This window comes from Syngnathus acus, chromosome 8, assembly GCF_901709675.1.
Source record: "Syngnathus acus chromosome 8, fSynAcu1.2, whole genome shotgun sequence".
In the NCBI taxonomy this organism is placed as follows: domain Eukaryota; kingdom Metazoa; phylum Chordata; class Actinopteri; order Syngnathiformes; family Syngnathidae; genus Syngnathus; species Syngnathus acus.
In genome coordinates, this window is record NC_051093.1 from 2,730,837 (window position 1) to 2,746,324 (window position 15,488).

At 44.9% G+C, this 15,488-nt stretch overlaps 5 protein-coding genes across 8 annotated transcripts; 4 read left to right on the forward strand and 1 right to left on the reverse strand.

Annotated features, from left to right (window-relative positions):
- Window positions 1-4,750, forward strand: cbx2 (chromobox homolog 2 (Drosophila Pc class)). 2 transcript variants are annotated; one of them, XM_037256978.1, is made up of 5 exons: window positions 1-136; window positions 228-271; window positions 1,942-2,007; window positions 2,072-2,141; window positions 2,213-4,750. In XM_037256978.1, exons 1-5 carry the CDS (start codon window positions 65-67, stop codon window positions 3,356-3,358), a joined length of 1,398 nt encoding a protein of 465 aa, XP_037112873.1. In that variant the 5' UTR covers window positions 1-64; the 3' UTR covers window positions 3,359-4,750. The 2 variants fall into 2 exon arrangements, with proteins under 2 accessions (XP_037112873.1, XP_037112871.1); XM_037256976.1 differs by having other exon boundaries at window positions 2-136; window positions 2,210-4,750.
- A 1,034-nt stretch (window positions 4,751-5,784) lies between these two features.
- LOC119126235 (dehydrogenase/reductase SDR family member 7C-B-like) lies at window positions 5,785-8,484 on the forward strand. Of its 3 annotated transcripts, none has more exons than XM_037257374.1 (8): window positions 5,785-5,942; window positions 6,121-6,186; window positions 6,771-6,957; window positions 7,080-7,192; window positions 7,374-7,584; window positions 7,657-7,749; window positions 7,820-7,978; window positions 8,023-8,484. In XM_037257374.1, exons 2-8 carry the CDS (start codon window positions 6,151-6,153, stop codon window positions 8,241-8,243), a joined length of 1,020 nt encoding a protein of 339 aa, XP_037113269.1. In that variant the 5' UTR covers window positions 5,785-5,942; window positions 6,121-6,150; the 3' UTR covers window positions 8,244-8,484. The 3 variants fall into 3 exon arrangements, with proteins under 3 accessions (XP_037113269.1, XP_037113270.1, XP_037113271.1); XM_037257375.1 differs by having other exon boundaries at window positions 5,786-5,942; window positions 8,041-8,484; XM_037257376.1 differs by lacking the exon at window positions 6,121-6,186 and having other exon boundaries at window positions 5,811-5,942.
- A 46-nt stretch (window positions 8,485-8,530) lies between these two features.
- LOC119126334 (protein NATD1-like) lies at window positions 8,531-9,656 on the forward strand. The gene is made up of 3 exons (XM_037257532.1): window positions 8,531-8,735; window positions 9,121-9,239; window positions 9,329-9,656. Exons 1-3 carry the CDS (start codon window positions 8,594-8,596, stop codon window positions 9,443-9,445), a joined length of 378 nt encoding a protein of 125 aa, XP_037113427.1. The 5' UTR covers window positions 8,531-8,593; the 3' UTR covers window positions 9,446-9,656.
- A 3-nt stretch (window positions 9,657-9,659) lies between these two features.
- Window positions 9,660-13,753, reverse strand: LOC119126332 (germ cell-specific gene 1-like protein). Its single transcript, XM_037257529.1, has 5 exons — window positions 12,375-13,753; window positions 11,705-11,752; window positions 11,441-11,593; window positions 10,620-10,731; window positions 9,660-10,228 (listed from the first exon to the last, which is right to left on the reverse strand). The coding sequence occupies exons 1-5, from the start codon at window positions 12,676-12,678 to the stop codon at window positions 9,940-9,942; spliced, it is 906 nt and encodes a 301-aa protein (XP_037113424.1). The 5' UTR covers window positions 12,679-13,753; the 3' UTR covers window positions 9,660-9,939.
- Window positions 13,746-15,368, forward strand: rcvrna (recoverin a). Its single transcript, XM_037257531.1, has 3 exons — window positions 13,746-14,135; window positions 14,273-14,384; window positions 14,453-15,368. Exons 1-3 carry the CDS (start codon window positions 13,755-13,757, stop codon window positions 14,569-14,571), a joined length of 612 nt encoding a protein of 203 aa, XP_037113426.1. The 5' UTR covers window positions 13,746-13,754; the 3' UTR covers window positions 14,572-15,368.
- Window positions 15,369-15,488: the final 120 nt, after the last annotated feature.

Consider the following 15,488-nt stretch of genomic DNA (forward strand, 5'->3'; position numbering starts at 1 on the left):
TCCTGCGTCGGACTGGGCAGTGTTGCTTTTGCAGGGATTGTTATTGTGATCGTGCGGGTCCACCATGGAGGAGCTGAGCGCCGTCGGCGAGCAGGTTTTCGACGCCGAATGCATCCTCAACAAAAGACTGCGAAAGGTTAGCCAAGGCTTCCTAAAATCGAATTCTGTTGATTTTGCCTTCACTTGGGCTCCACGCTCAGAATATCTTGGCACTTCTTTGTGTGCAGGGAAAGTTGGAGTTTCTGGTCAAGTGGCGAGGGTGGTCGTCCAAGTAAGTCAGGAAGACCCAAAACAATGGACAGGAAAACAAAAACCTTCACATCTCGGCCATTTTTTCCCCTTTATAAAATACTTGTAATCGGGACACTCGTGCGTTTTTCATCTTGGATGCTAGTTCTGCTTTTTGCCCACTTGCGTCTTTTGTTCGCCTGTCAATCATCAGGTTTGCCTGTACTCAATATTCTTGTTTAATTCCGTTTAAAACACGCACGGGGGGGTATAAAAAGTGAAGCAATTGTGTTATTTTATACCAAATTTTCTTTCTTTTTTTTAATCCTCATAAAGCGCGTGATTACATTTAATTCATTAGGTTGAACAAGCTACTGTACAGTGGATGTTTTGTTCCACTTTGGTTAAACACGCTGATGTTTATAAATGTAAGGTGTAATAAACTACCTACGTTGATGGCATTAACGGCAAACTTGTTTAAAAAAAAAAAAAAGGGTTTAGTTCCTAAAAAAGTTGAACTCCTCTTCTCCCAAATTAAAACGTTACTAAGTGGAATAAAACAAGACAAACTTGACTTCGACTATTTTTCCTCCAGTAGCCATATTAATCATGTTATATAATTAATCACGCTACTGTAAAATCGCCTTGAACCCAGTTATTTGTTTCATTCCACATCACATTTGTAACCGTTATTACTGTGTAATGAAACCAGTGTAATGTAATTTTTTACCATAACAGCTATCACGGGAAAGTATTTTTTTTTTGTATGCATAAACCAAGTCTGCATTTAAAAAGAAATTACATTTTGCCTTTAATCAAGCTCCTGGTTTTATTCTACTTCAATAACACACTAAAAAATTCTGTTGTCTTAAATTTATTTTATTTTTTTTTATAACACACAAGGTATTTTTTCCACATGGCTTTTAAATTTGAACAATTACAACTACTGGGATTTGTATTTCCAATGTGTTTTTTTTTTTGGCCATTTGCGTTGCTCTCCGCCTTTTTTGGGTGCAAACTGCTGCCTGCCTGCCTGCCTGCCTGCCTTCTGTTAGGCCCACACGTCCTTTGTGTGTGTGCGTGTGTGTGTGGAAAGGGTGGGGGGTGGGCTGACTGCTGGTCTGGGGGTCTTTTTCTCTTTCTTCAACAGGCTTCTTCTACCACATGTTGTACTTGTTTGTGTGCCACATCCATTTTCTGGCAACTTAAAAAAGTCACAATAGGATGGATTCAACTTTGCAAAATGACCACTGGCTTTAAAAAACAAACCTACCTGACTCAGATTTGGGTTGTTTTTTTTTTGCATTTCAGCCTCTTTGACACGAGCCTTCCAAGGCAGGTTTTCCTCCATCTACTCACTGTGCTGTGTGTAAGGTAGCGATGCGTGATCGGGGGTGTTGAAGTTGACTTGAGAATCTCACAAGCCACCTTCAACCCACCCCACCCCCCAATTCTGTATTGGAGCCTTTCACACACAACAACAAGAGGAAATGGTGGAAAGTTCCGGCGGTGTCAAAGAGGCTTGTCTTTATTATTTATTCTGGTTTGAAAAACAGAAACGTTGTTTTTCTTTTATCCTGTTTTGCAAAGTTCCTCAGAGTAACCCAACCGCTTTTAGTTAATCCTCGTCATGTTTTCTTACATTTTATTGGGTGGATTAAATTTTTCGCACAAAGCTGTTGTAAATCCGACATTAACTGGTGTTTGTTGCAGACACAACAGCTGGGAGCCCCAAGAGAACATTCTTGATCCCAGACTTCTGGCGGCCTTCAACAAAAAGTGAGTTTCTTTGGTTCGTGGAAAGTCTGGAGGATGGTTAGATGTTGACATTTGTGTATCGCAGGGAACAAGAGAAGGAGTTTCTCATACGGAATCGCGGTAAAAGGCCGAGAGGACGACCGCGAAAAATTCCCGTAGGTTCAACATAAATGACTTTTCTTGGTGGTGTTAAGCCACATTTGAAATGTTTACTGTTTCTCAGAAGAATGTTCCGGAGGCCGGAAAGTCCAACAGCTCTTCCTCGGGTTCCTCATCCTCATCGTCCGATTCCTCGTCTTCATGCTCCTCCTCATCCTCCTCCTCCTCGGACGACGAGGACGAGGAACGGCGAGCGCGCGCCGGGATCCCGACCCGAGAGCTCCACCCCAATCCCGTCCCCCAGAAGAAAGCGCAAATCGTGGTGGCCAAGCAGGAACCGCCCAAAAAACGCGGTCGCAAATCTCTGAGCAAAGGCTTTCGGAAAAGCCTCAAGAAGGATTCCGAGCTTCCTGGCGCCATCAAGAAGCCGGTTCACCTGGCCAGCTTCGCCTTCATGGGCTTCAACCGGGGTTCCCCGGCCCACGGGGGGACCTCCAGAAACTCCTTGAGCTCACCCGGATCCGGCAGATCGATCCCAACTTCTCCCGTCCCGCTGATGAAATCCAGCCCGGGCAGGAGCGTCACAGAAGGGAAAGTGCCCACCCCAAGGCTGGATCCGTTCAAACCCAGAGGGGTGGAGTCCTTCACCTTGAACGCGTCCAAACATCACGTACCGGGATCGCCCCAGCGTAGCACCAACTCCCCCAGTCTCCAAAAGGCTCACGTGCTCCAGAGAATTAGCAATGCCAAAGCCATGGCGGTCCAAGCGGCAAAGAACATCACCACCACCAATCAGCCTCTCAACCTTCTCAACAAAGTCACGCAAGGCAACAAATCACCAGGTTCTGGCCTAGGTTCCGCTTTGAGAAACAGCCCACACCCTGCCCGCAAAAGCAACCAAAACCCGGAGTACAAAACCCCGCAGAGTCCCGCTTCCCCGGGAGGAACCCGCAAGTCTGACTTGACGGAGATCCAGACCTACAGGGGGAAGCTGGACAAAAACGAGCTCCATAAATCGGAGAACCACCTGGAAAGAGCGGCCTCCAAAGACGGCAAGATGAGCACGGGCGAGGACGAGAGCAGCTCCGACTCCGACCGGGACTCGTCGGACGCCGGCCGGGAGCGCCTGGCGGCAGTCCACAACCAAGACTGGAAGCCCACCCGCAGTCTGATAGAACACGTGTTTGTCACAGACGTCACCGCCAACCTGGTCACCGTCACGGTAAAGGAGTCGCCCACCAGCGTGGGATTCTTCAGCATCCGCAACTACTGACTGGACCGCAAACACTTCACCTGACCCTTGCATCATGATTGTTGTAATTTATTGACTTTTTTTTTTTGTACTACAAAAGTGCTTTTCATCAGAATCCACGGTAGCCCAGTTCAAAATCCAAGGGCCAAGGCTATCAAAAGCCACAACCACAGAAAGTTGCCTTGAAACCACTGGGAGGTTGGAAATGTCTCACTCGGAGCTTACAGGGTCCCACCTCCAAACTACAAAAAACATTTTTGGATTTGACCGCCAGCAGCATTAAGCATCGGAAATATCTCGCTCTGAGTTTACAGGGTCACACCTTAAAAAGTTTCCAGCCAAATAATAATAAATAAAAAAAAACACTTAGATCAAATTTGATTATCTTCAGTCTGGATACACACTAGCTCGCACCAAATTTTGAGGACCAACGTTCGTGGATGTTCTGAGCGACTGCGTCGCTTTGTTTTTGGTTGCTCTCAATCAATAGTTGACGTTGTGGAATTATTTAGTAAGACGCCATCTAGAGTGTATTTTTATATTAGCTACCTCGGTTTTAACTAATTGCTGCATACGATTTTTCATTCCAGGGTGAACTCGCCTTTTTGTTTTCTGTTGGTTGTCAGTTGATTAGGGCAAGGTGAAGCATGCTGAGAGACAGACAGCGTGTCTGTCCTTTCTCTGATAACACTTATTCAGCAGAAATTGCAGCAGCCAGGTCCCGGCCCCCGGGGGAGGAGGGGGGGCTCGGTTTGGAGCCGGCGGACAATAAAGCACCAGATGTCTCTGGAGCCACTTGGGTTGTTTCTCTTTGTTTTGTGGCAGCTGCTGACGTCTCTTTGGGATTTTTTTTTTTTTTCTTGGTGTGACGTAAGAGCAAACAATGCCAGGCCGCCAAGAGAGGTTCTGGCGGCCAGCGCGCGTTTTCACTCAAGTCTTCACACTAATCCGGCAACCGAGCTGCCGTTTTGTGAACGGGGCAAGATGATTCCGACCAGTCCGGACATGATTGAACGGACAAATACAGAAAGTTCATCTCAGAGTTGCGGCAAAAACAATGGTGCCCATGGGAACAAATGTCTTTTTTCGTTGTTTCGAAGATGCTAGAGAAAAGTTTTATGTGCATTTAGAGCAACTAAACAAATGTGAATTTCAAAGGAGTATCAGGGCCACCCTTTTTTTTTTTTCCAGATAAAATTAAACTTGATTCTTGCGCTTTAAAAACACATTCTCATAATGTTTCAAACTTTTTGGGATAAAATTTGATTTGAATCTTTAAATAACAAGTGGCCTTAATAGTCCTTTGTAAGGTATGACTTCTTGTCATTTAGGAAAGTGTATTTATTGGAGGCCGATCTTTAATTCTTGTATTGTTCAATAAACGCTGTAGCCTCGTTGACAGCATTCACTTTCGCTCGACTACTTTGACTCATCCATTTTCCACCTAAACCAATCTTTAGACGACAAAATAATATTAGAGAATATTCAAGAGAATAACATAAGCCTAAATCTTGAGATAGCATCTGTTGTGAATTAGCCAAATTAATTAATTCAACATAAGGTTGAATGAAAACATTTATTCTAGGAGATGAAAGTTTGACCCAGCCAGTACTTAAAAATGAAACCGCCAGCATACTGTAATGTTTTTTCTCCCCGTTTACCTTGATGGTTCCCGCTGCTTCTCGAATTCTTCAAAGTCCGACATTTGATCACGCCATCAGGTGTTTAGCTCGCGGGGCTGGTCGGAGGAGAAGGAGGGGGGGCCGCAGCAAACACATCAACTCTTCCACATCCATCAGCTCTCCTCCAGGTAAGCACAGGGGACTGACTTCCGGTCCACGACTTCAAAATAAAAGCTATTCAACGCAACCAAGCTAAAGAGATTTGCTTGATTATACAAGGATCCCTCGCTACTTCGCGTTTCGTTTATCGCGGCTTCACTACATTGCGGATTTTTTTTCCAAATTAAAAAAACATTTAAAAGTCAAAATAAAACTTCTAAATTGAGGAAACATGTGTCTAACCTTTAGGACAATGTAGTATTGCTCCAAATGTTCATTTACATTCCTTTTTATGTCCGTTTTCGCGTGTTAGCACGATCACAAATTAGCATCTTTCCGCTCACTCGTTAGCCTGCCCAGTACTTCTTGTTGGTGACCGTACTTCGCAGATTTCACTTATCGCGGGTGGTTTTTGGAACCAATTATCCGCGATAAACGAGGGATTACTGTATTTGTGCGTGATAACATATGAGATGGCTGCGGCAGCACATAAAAACCAAAACTACATCGCGGAGGAAAAATTCTTTTAAGACACGTACCGGATAAATAATTTCATGTTGTTCAGATTGTTTAGGACTGGGTAAGACACCAAATATCGGTGAATTGTGTGTTGAAAATGATAGAGCGGCCACTGTGGAGACGCGGACTGGTCCCTGAACATAACACGTCTGGAAATAAAGCGTCAGCTGCTGTGCTGCTATTAAAAGAGCGAGGCAACAACAGCGGCGGGAGGTTTGCAGCGGGCGAGCAGATTGCAGATCGTCACGGAGGAGCTCAAGTGAGCGCGCCGGCCGGATTTCCACGCTCACGCACTCACACGAAAGGTGAGCCATCGTTTTATGTTCTCTTCGGATGAAAGTCGAGGTGATGCGCTTCCGGTTCTAGCTTCCAAACAGCTGATCTGTTTCTTCTACTATAAGTGACTTTTTGTTTCAAGGACACTTGATGCTTAAAAGGTCAAAAGGTTGTTGGATTTTTTTTGGTGTGTTTTTTGTTTTCCAGCCCTGTCAGAATATAATTTATTAGGGGGAAATGGATGCCAATGTAACAGAGGTGGACGAAGATTGGGTAGGAAAGCTCTGGAGTGCTCCCCAATCTGCACACCCAAACAAATCTGCTTTTCTAAACCAGTGCTAAGATGCTAACATTGGCCATTGTTAGCCCTGCCTTGTGTTTGTGATATTCAAACACGGATATTATTTGCGCAAATGTTATTTTGAATAAATTGTCAATATTTTTCCATGCAGCAGATTTGGTTGCACCTGCACTTTGGGTAACATCAGCCATCTAATCTCCATCATCACAAACATGACATCCTTGTGGAAAGGATGTGGAGACATGATTTCACTTTCCATGTCATGACAAGCTCAGAAGATGATTCATTGCCAGAAGCTAACAGTTAGCGTGTAGCTTCCATATCAATACGTGATTCCCAACCACCTTCCTGTGATAAAAAAAAGAAAAAAATTCAACAATCTTCCACTACAATTAACCAGTTTAACCAGAATTAGAATTAATCTTTTATAAGTTTTATAAATGCAGGTTGTGCTAAAATAAAGGCTGGGAACCACTGCTCCATATCATTCTTTCATTCCAAGTTGTCACCCAGAATCATTTTATGAATTCAAAACAGCACTTTTCCTATTTTTAAGACATTCCTGAAGAGGATGGGGATAGAGCCCGGGTGGAACGCCACAGCCCTGCTGCTTCCGTGCGTGGTGGTGGTGCTGGTAGCCGGATTGTTGCACGTCTACTCTCTGGTTTCAGGCCTGCTGTCCCAAAGCCCTGTGCGCAACAAGGTGGTGCTGCTCAGCGACGCTTTGTCTGCAATCGGGAAAGGTAATAACCCACTCGGGACTTGACTTAGTTTTACACTGTAAATTGAAAGATGAAGGTTAAGACCAGACTTTTTTTCTCTGCTGTCTTCTACTACAACTTATTCCTCTTTTGTTGGTCCAAAGAATGCGCCAGCATCTTCCACAAGGACGGCGCCAGGTTGATTCTATGTGGCAAAAACTGGGAGAAACTCCAGGAGCTGTCGGATGACTTACTCAAAGTCTCCGACCCAAGCGCGGTGAGGAGTGGAAGGCAGTGTTGTTGTTTTTTTGCACTATACCGATGACATGGAATAAATGCTCAAAGCATTTCATAAAGCATTTATTCGATTTCCCTCGGTAGTCCCAGGTTAGGCGTTTTTTTTTCTCCATCTTCTCTGGTGGTCAGGTCACACATTTGACCACCGCGTTGGTCGGCAGACATTCCCTCCTAAACTGGTGCTTCTGGACTTTGGGGACACGACATCGCTTCCCGAGGCTATAACGGAGATCCTGGAATGCTACGGCTGCCTGGACGCGCTCATCCTCAACAGCAGCATGAAGATCAAAGCTCCGGCACATACTTTGTCTCTGGAGGTGGACAAGCTACTCATGGACAACAATTACTTCGGCCCGGTCACACTGGCTAAAGGTATCCATGGAAATACATCTTGTAGACGAATTTTAGAAAAGTGTGCGTGATTGTGAGGTTTGTGTGTTCCAGGCGTGCTGCCCTCCATGATGTCTCGGCGCTGCGGTCACCTGCTGCTGGTCAACAGCATTCAGGCAAAACTGGCCGTGCCCTTCCGCACCTCCTGTGAGTTGACGTTGAGGTTTCCTCTTTCTTGATATCCATCTTATCCGCCTGATCTCATCACGCCTGGCAGATGCCGCCTCCAAGCATGCGGTCCAGGCATTCTTCGACTGCCTTCGTTCCGAGGTGGAGGAGTCGGGCGTCTCCGTCAGCACCATCAACTTTACCTTCATAAGCTCACAAGCGTCGTCTGGGAAGCAGAAAGATGCGGTGGCCAAGTTCTTCTGGTCATGTAAGCCCCCCCGACGCCTCATAGTTTTTATCAGTTTTTATCAGTCTTGCTGTTCTGCACAGATTTGTACACAAAGAAGCCACTGGGCGTTTCTCCACGTGAGGCAGCCAGGGAGGTGGCCAAGACTTTGTCCAACAAGAGGAAGGAGGTCCTGATGGCCCCCTCGCTGCCGAAAGCAGCGGTCTACGCTCGCTCCTTCTTCCCCAACTTGTTCTTTGCTGTCATGGCAGCAGGAGTGAAGGACACCACCAACACCAAAATGTAGTCCTTTGCCGTTCTGGAAAGGCTTTCTTATGCTTAGCATGTCTGCCTCACAGTTCTGAAGTTCTGGGTTTGAATCTTCCTGTGTGGAGTTTGCAAATGTTTCTCCCATATTCTCAAAACATGGTGGCTTCACTTCATTTCTTATTAGTGTTAATGTGAGTGATATTAACTGGAAGGTTAATTTTTCTCTGGATGGACTTAGTTTTAGACTACACAGTAAATAAAGTAGAAGTGGATACAGGTCAACGTTTTACCGTGTCTGTTCACTGGCATTTGGCGCCCTCTAGCGGCGGCTCGAAATGTAAATACACGTTTACAGTAAATCAGCCGGTGGCCACTTTTGGCCACAAAATGTGGCTTAAAATAATACCCACACTCACCGAGGTCGTACCTCTGAGGGTGACGGCCCGAAGGCTGGCTTCCAGCGACGGACTGACGGTGGAACACGACCGACAGAACCAGCGCTTCACCGCTTCCATGTGCAGCGGAACCGGTAAGTGCTGATGCCGCTTTCGAGGCTGCATTGAGCGGTTAGGTCGAGTACGCGAGCCCGGCGTCGGTCACGACCAAGCGGTCGTTTGGAATCCTGTCATTTAATGTGCCTTTGCGTGAAACAAATACAGAGGGTCACATATGAATATATTTTATAAAACATAATCTAATCGTATTATTTAATAGTTCGGCAAGGATTTCATCCGTCAAAATTTCGGATTTTCATGAATGAATTGATGTTTACTTTCCTGAATAAGTCCATGTCAATATAATATAATAATATTAATAATAATATTAAAATGCTTACATGGAAAGCAGTATTCATTCAAACAAGTTATTGCATTTTGTTCATGGCCCTTTTGTTGTCATGTAAACTTTGACCTCAGGAGTCAACGAGAGTGCGACACTCATCTACAGATTCACAGCGCCAGATGAGGTGGATCTCGTGTCCACCTTTGTCCCGGAGGCTTGCAGGGGTCAAGGTGTGGCCGCGCTGCTGTCAAAGGTCACGCAGCAGCACTGACAAACTGTTTCCCCTTTCAAATGATGGAAAAACATGAAGGGATGAATGACGTAACTCATCTTTGTTGACAGGCCGCCATTGACTTTGTTCTGAAAGAGAAGCTGAAGGCTCGCGTGTCCTGCTGGTACATCAAGAAGTACATGGAGGAACACCCTCATCACAATTATAATGAAATTCAAATCAGATGATGGTGTGGTAAAGTATTCTTGGCCTGAGTAATAAAATGCAAGTTTTATTTGAATAGAGTAATTTAAGAGTAATTGTATAGATGTTAATTTTTTTTTTTTAATTAATTTCTTTCTTGATTGTAGAACAAAGTTTCTCTTGTGTAGATTTCCACAAAATCCCAGAGCAGTATTTTTTAATAGAGTATTATTTTAATAAATGTGATGTGCTTTATTTTGTATTTATTTCTTTATTCTAGCTATAGAGTGAACTGAAAATCATCTTCATGTTGCCTCCTCTCAAAAACGTGTTGAGTCCCAACATCTGCAGCTGAGCATAAAGACACCGCTAGCATTTCCTCCTGCCTGCTGCCTCTTAGGCGATCACATGGGCAAGATTTGATGAGACGCATGTTGTCTCAAAGCCGAGCGGGTTACATTATTTCCGCGAGGATATACACACACGCGCAAATATATCCCTGTATTAGATTTTTCAATCCAACAATCAACTGGGGCCTCTAGCAGTAGGCTTCATTTTGCGGCTCAACCATGTGGTCTGCTTCCAAGGCGTACGTGTCCCCAGTGGGCGGCTTGTGTCCATTGAGCGGCAGTTCCGGCGGCGCCTCGGCGTCGGCCGTCAGGTACCACATCTGGTCGGGGAGGTCAAGGTCCAGCAGCTTCTGCTTGACAAGAAGACTCTTCTCAATGTTTCTCCGCTTGAACTTGAATTCGATGATGGTCTTGGTGTAGCGGTTGAGCGCCGTCACCGCCGAGCCCATGCAGGTGCCGAACGACCCCCAAGCTAGGCTGAAGAGAGATGAAGCAAAGAATTTGGGTTGTCAAACCAAATAAATTCACCAAAGTCCAAAATAACAAGGCACACATTATTCCAAAACAAACACTAGCAAAACATGACTAGATTTCAACTTGGACAGAAACCACCGATACAAAATGGACTGACAAGGTCAGAACGCAACTAGAAAACTTAAATACAAGCAACTGAGGAGACAACAAGGAACACCTGGACGAGACTCAAGTGGCTGACGTAGCTGATTGGAAAACACAAGCAACCGTGTAAAAAAAAAAACAATAGACGTTTTACAGTAAACATTACCGATCATATTTGTAGTTGATGATAATGTTAGCTTGGTATTATATGTTAATCTGAAGCTACACAAAAGGACTTGAGTTGTCTTACACATAAGACCAGCTGTAGTCCCAGGTTTTGGGCCTCCAGTCTTCTGGACCCATGGCCACGGCCAGCTGGAAAATGGTGGTGAACATCATGTGGGCCACCATCCCACAAAGGCCTGAAAGCAGATTTTCATACAGCTAAAATGGTTGGTGACCAATATGTTGTTCGCCGATATGTGTCTTGTCGTTGACCGGCAACTAGTCACTAATCCAAACAAAAACTAGGATAGACTAAGCGGTAAAGAAAATGGATGGATGGCTGACTGTATCTCAAATATGACGATGACATTATATTTAGTTTCAAACAAAGACGTCTCTAATTAAGAGAAGACACCAGAGAATAAAATAATGTTGGAATGAGTGCCAATGAGCTTCGGGGTGGTCCGGTGGTCTCGGTCTCCCAGTGGAACCTTGCTGGCCCTTCCTCTCATGCAGTGGTTTGCCTCACAGCAGCTTTACTCGAGGATTAACTGCTAACAACAGTGCAGTGGAGGGGCGGGGGGCAGCTTTGGGGGGGGGGGGGGGCGCTCCTCTGGGCAGGTCTTGGTCACATCCCAAAAAGAGCCGCCCGCCTCCAATCGGATTATTGCACAAACCAGCAAGCAAATCCTCAGTCAGCAAGTCAGCCGGTGTCTTCATCCAGTTTCTAGTCCAAAAGTCATACTCGAGTAACAAGTCTGGAAGTCATAATTAACCAATCTGAAAGTCACTCAATAACTAGTCCTCAAGACATACTCCAGTGAGCCTCAAAAGTAATGTCGTGTTGCTTGGTGTTCAGTGAGCCTCAGATTTTGTTACCTCCCCCAAGGAGCATCCATTCCTCACCTGACAGTGCGGTGCACAAGGCGGCAAAGGCACTCAGTTTGAGTTTGTTCATGATGCTGAAGCAAGGACACTGCTCCAAGGTCATCAGGGCGCCACCCGCAAACAGCAGCGTCAGGTACAAGGTCTCGGCTACGATACACAGCCACAGCACCCCTGTGCGTACACAGCGCTTGTTAAAAAGTTACTCCACAGTTATTTAAGAGTACAGTGCTACACTTATGCCATTTGGTGGAACATTAAAAAAAAAAAAGGGGGGATACCGACCTCGTTCGTGTTCCGGTGCGATCTCCGAGAAGTCCCGACAGTCGAAGCCTGTGATCATAAAACAAGAATGAAAACAGTAGTGTACTAACTAGAGGCGCCTTCTTGTTCCACTTGACCACAAACTGCATTCTTACGCCGGCCAGCAAACAAATTCATTAAGCACATTCGCAACCTCAAAGTACATCAATCAAAAACTAGTTGAAAACTAGTCTAGTAACAAGTCTTATGGTCTAGCAACTTGTAGTAAAGTCATAGTTTACTGAGTAGTCCTTAAGTTGCAGTCTAGTAACTAGTCCTAATGTCATTAGCTCTAAAGACAGTCCTAAAAACAACTAGTCCTAATGTAATACTCCAATGAGTTGTCCAAAAGTCAGTCTAGTTACTAATCCTAAACTCATAGTAACATAGCAATTAGTACTAGTTGCAACTAGTCCTAAAGTCATAATCAAGTATCAAGTCATCATGCTAACAATGTTTGAAAACCAGACTGCAGTCTTCACCTATTACCATTAGCATGAAGCTAACATCCAGAATCCAGACCGGACGCCAAAAGAGTGATGAAGGAGACAAGAGTTTAGATCACAAACAGTTCCTTATCATCTCTCTGATGACTTTTGGCTTGTTTCCGGTGCGGAAAATCCTCCGGCTCCCTCAGATTGGCCTTTCTTACCGTTCATGTCAGCAGCCTGCTCACAGGAGAAGAAGATCCCGGTATGGAACTTCTTGAGCAGGAACTTCTCCTCCCCGGTCTCAAAGATGTACTGCACCAGCCGACTGTCGTTGATGTTGGAGCTGTTGAACCGGATGCAAAAGAACTGCTTGACCTTGACGGGCGGCCCGGTGCAGAAGGGCTTGGCTACCTTGCGAGTACCCTCGCACCAGTAGCTGGTGGTGACGGCAGACAGGGCGAAGGCGAACGCCACAAAGTTGAGGGTCAGCGCCAGAGAAGCTCGCCGTCCGCGCTCCAGCCTCATGGTCCAGGCCGAAAGCGACCAGGGGGACTAATCCCGGCTTTTAACGCGCGGCCGCCGTCTTTCGCCTCCCGGGCAGATGCGTCAAATCTTCATAATCTCGTTGGCGCGGAGGCTCTGTGGCCATCAAGAAATATGAGCCGCTACTGATTTCCAGCTTCCTTTGCCGTCGTCCTGTCCTCGACGTCGCTCCGTATCGTCCGTCACAAATGGCAAATTATTTGCCTGACTTCCTTTCATCATATTTACAAAAGACAGATTACAGCCATCTGACACTCTAATCCACAGCGAGGTTCTTACACGCTGCCTGCCAGCAGCCACGAGATCAACCAATGGCTTTCGACCTAAACATGGAAAACACCCACATCATCTACGAAGACGTGTATTTTTACACAGATTGATCATTTGTTCAATATCGATCTGTTTCTATGACAACATGACTAGACCGAAGTTTGGTGAAATGAGTACAGGTGCTTAAACAGACTGTCATGACCGCTTTCATCAAAATACAGATTTGTCGGAAAGCGACGTCCACCTGTCACTGGACTCTGAATTTCCGATGAAAGAATCGAAGCCTAATGTGATTACGTAAAAAGGACATGATGGCATTTGGACGTCTAAAGATTAAATTAATCTGGTTTGGTGAAAGTAGGCAGGATGAACAAGAAGGATTACATTGTACAAAAAAAACAATTTCAAAGATGAAATTATCCTTTTTTTTAAAAACACGCCTACTTTGATGAACTATCTTATTGTCAACAAAGTGACCGTGATTTACCATTGTGCTGTCCCAAATAAAACTTAAATCCCAGAAATGAAATGTGAAACCTGATGTATATTCCTAAATCAAGAGGTGGTTTGGTTCTTTAGTTCTGCAGCGGTTTGTTGTTTCTGCAAAGAGCCTCCAAAGCCGAGCAGGTGTTTAGCACCTACTGTGATCTAATCCTCCGCTAACACCCTTTGCAGAAGTATCATAGCCTGGTGACGTGTCTGGATTGAGGCTACCATGACCATAATCTGCCGTGCTAGACTAAAAGCAGGCTAGAGTGAGCTCAAGCCAAGAAGAAGAACACACGGGAATGGGGAACACCAAAAGCAGCACGTTGTCCAAGGAACTCCTGGAGGAGCTGAAATCCAACACCAAGTATTCAGAAGCTGAGTTGTGCACCTGGTATCAGTCCTTCCTTCGGGAATGTCCTGGTGGGAAGATCAGCAAGGAGCAGTTTGAAGGCATCTACGCTAGCTTCTTCCCGGATGCCGACTCTACCGCCTACGCCCGCCACGTCTTCCGCAGCTTTGACACCAACGCAGATGGTACTCTGGATTTTAAGGAGTACATCGTGGCGCTTCACCTGACCTCAGGTGGGAAGACCCGCCAGAAGCTGGAGTGGGCTTTCGCACTCTATGACGTGGATGGCAATGGGACCATCAGCAAGAATGAGATCCTGGAGATCGTCAAGGTATGAACCAACACTTGACAACTTGTTGGCAGAATAACTAAACAAACTTCTGAGGTTTAAATGGACAGTGTAGTATCTGCGTATTATGAACCTACCTGTAGATCTAGGTCAATTCTTGACATGTGACTTTCACGCAGTCCATCTTCAACATGATCCCAACTGATGACCAAGAAAATCTTGCCGAAGACGAGAACACCCCGGAAAAGAGAGCGGAGAAGGTCTGGTGCTTCTTTGGGAAGAAGGACAATGGTAATTCATCAACAAGAAAAGTGCTCTTTATGTTTTTTATATTCATACGCTGTTTGCTGTTTTTCCAGACAAAATCTCAGAGGGCGAGTTCATCCAGGGCGTGATGGACAATAAAGACATCTTGCGTCTCATCCAGTATGACGAACCTCAGAAGATTAAAGACAAGCTGAAGGAGAAGAAACACTAATGGCAGTGAGCAGACTTTATATTTATCCTTTTGTTGCCGTGGCAACACACAAGAACTAGTTTGAGATCAAAACAAATCAAGAACAACATTAAAATGCGGTTTTGCATTCACAGATTTTGGGGGAAACCCTCAGTGACTCGCTTTAGCACCATCTGGTGGTAGCTGGAGTGTCAAGGAAGAAACTATGTTCAAATGAGTTGAGGAGTTTCATTCAGAGCCAGGTCTGGAGTGTCAAAGCAATGAGATGTGAATAATTAGCAGTATGCTAACGCTAAGCTGTTTGAATGTGTTTTCACACGATGTTGATTAAGTGGAGGGGTAGGCAGAGGCTCAAGTTAAGCGTGTTAATCCTATCACAAGCTGAAGGTCCATGCCAAACTGACCCAACTAACAATCCAATCAATTTAATGACAACTTTCAAACCTTTGTCTTTCACTCACTGTTGTAAATGTATTACAGCAGAAGAAATGTTTACAGATATAATCTAATGGAAGTTGGTTCACTTGGTCTTAACTAGTGCTCGCTATGCTAGTAGTGCTACGCAGCGTGAGGCTCACTTTAGGTCCAATACTTTTGCTGTAAGATTACTTTTTCAGCTTCGACAACTGTTTTTTTTAGGAGCATTTACTACAATTTATATTTTACATTTTAATAGTATCATGTAGTATTTTTTTTCAAGTGTTAAATATTGTTAGTTATTCCACATGCCTGCTTTGCCTTGTGTTGTTTTGTTTGCTACCGGAAGTGTAAATTGTGCACGATTAAAATTATATCAAATGAAGATGAGAGTTTCCATAGCAATGTATGTATTTGTATTTATTTTTGTGAGAGCTATGAAATACTACCTGCCTCACTGTCCTTCCAACATGCTCTCTGGACAAAAAAAAAAATCCCCCCATGGTTGTTCGCTTACATAA

What these genes read in the sequence shown, in the direction of transcription:
- LOC119126332 (XM_037257529.1), bottom strand. Translation starts at nt 12,678, where the DNA reads ATGAGGCTGGAGCGCGGACGGCGAGCTTCTCTGGCGCTGACCCTCAAC. An exon ending in CTTGTGCACCGCACTGTCAG is followed by an intron (nt 10,732 to 11,440) that starts GTGAGGAATGGA and finishes ATCTGCTTTCAG; the next exon opens with GCCTTTGTGGGATGGTGGCC. An exon ending in GACTACAGCTGGTCTTATGT is followed by an intron (nt 10,229 to 10,619) that starts GTAAGACAACTC and finishes ATCTCTCTTCAG; the next exon opens with CCTAGCTTGGGGGTCGTTCG.
- LOC119126334 (XM_037257532.1), top strand. Translation starts at nt 8,594, where the DNA reads ATGTGGCTTAAAATAATACCCACACTCACCGAGGTCGTACCTCTGAGG. An exon ending in TTCCATGTGCAGCGGAACCG is followed by an intron (nt 8,736 to 9,120) that starts GTAAGTGCTGAT and finishes CTTTGACCTCAG; the next exon opens with GAGTCAACGAGAGTGCGACA. An exon ending in TGGCCGCGCTGCTGTCAAAG is followed by an intron (nt 9,240 to 9,328) that starts GTCACGCAGCAG and finishes CTTTGTTGACAG; the next exon opens with GCCGCCATTGACTTTGTTCT.
- rcvrna (XM_037257531.1), top strand. Translation starts at nt 13,755, where the DNA reads ATGGGGAACACCAAAAGCAGCACGTTGTCCAAGGAACTCCTGGAGGAG. An exon ending in AGATCCTGGAGATCGTCAAG is followed by an intron (nt 14,136 to 14,272) that starts GTATGAACCAAC and finishes ACTTTCACGCAG; the next exon opens with TCCATCTTCAACATGATCCC. An exon ending in CTTTGGGAAGAAGGACAATG is followed by an intron (nt 14,385 to 14,452) that starts GTAATTCATCAA and finishes CTGTTTTTCCAG; the next exon opens with ACAAAATCTCAGAGGGCGAG.
- LOC119126235 (XM_037257374.1), top strand. Translation starts at nt 6,151, where the DNA reads ATGGATGCCAATGTAACAGAGGTGGACGAAGATTGG. An exon ending in TTTGTCTGCAATCGGGAAAG is followed by an intron (nt 6,958 to 7,079) that starts GTAATAACCCAC and finishes GTTGGTCCAAAG; the next exon opens with AATGCGCCAGCATCTTCCAC. An exon ending in CCCGGTCACACTGGCTAAAG is followed by an intron (nt 7,585 to 7,656) that starts GTATCCATGGAA and finishes TGTGTGTTCCAG; the next exon opens with GCGTGCTGCCCTCCATGATG.
- cbx2 (XM_037256976.1), top strand. Translation starts at nt 65, where the DNA reads ATGGAGGAGCTGAGCGCCGTCGGCGAGCAGGTTTTCGACGCCGAATGC. An exon ending in CTGGCGGCCTTCAACAAAAA is followed by an intron (nt 2,008 to 2,071) that starts GTGAGTTTCTTT and finishes TGTGTATCGCAG; the next exon opens with GGAACAAGAGAAGGAGTTTC. An exon ending in GACGACCGCGAAAAATTCCC is followed by an intron (nt 2,142 to 2,209) that starts GTAGGTTCAACA and finishes ACTGTTTCTCAG; the next exon opens with AAGAATGTTCCGGAGGCCGG.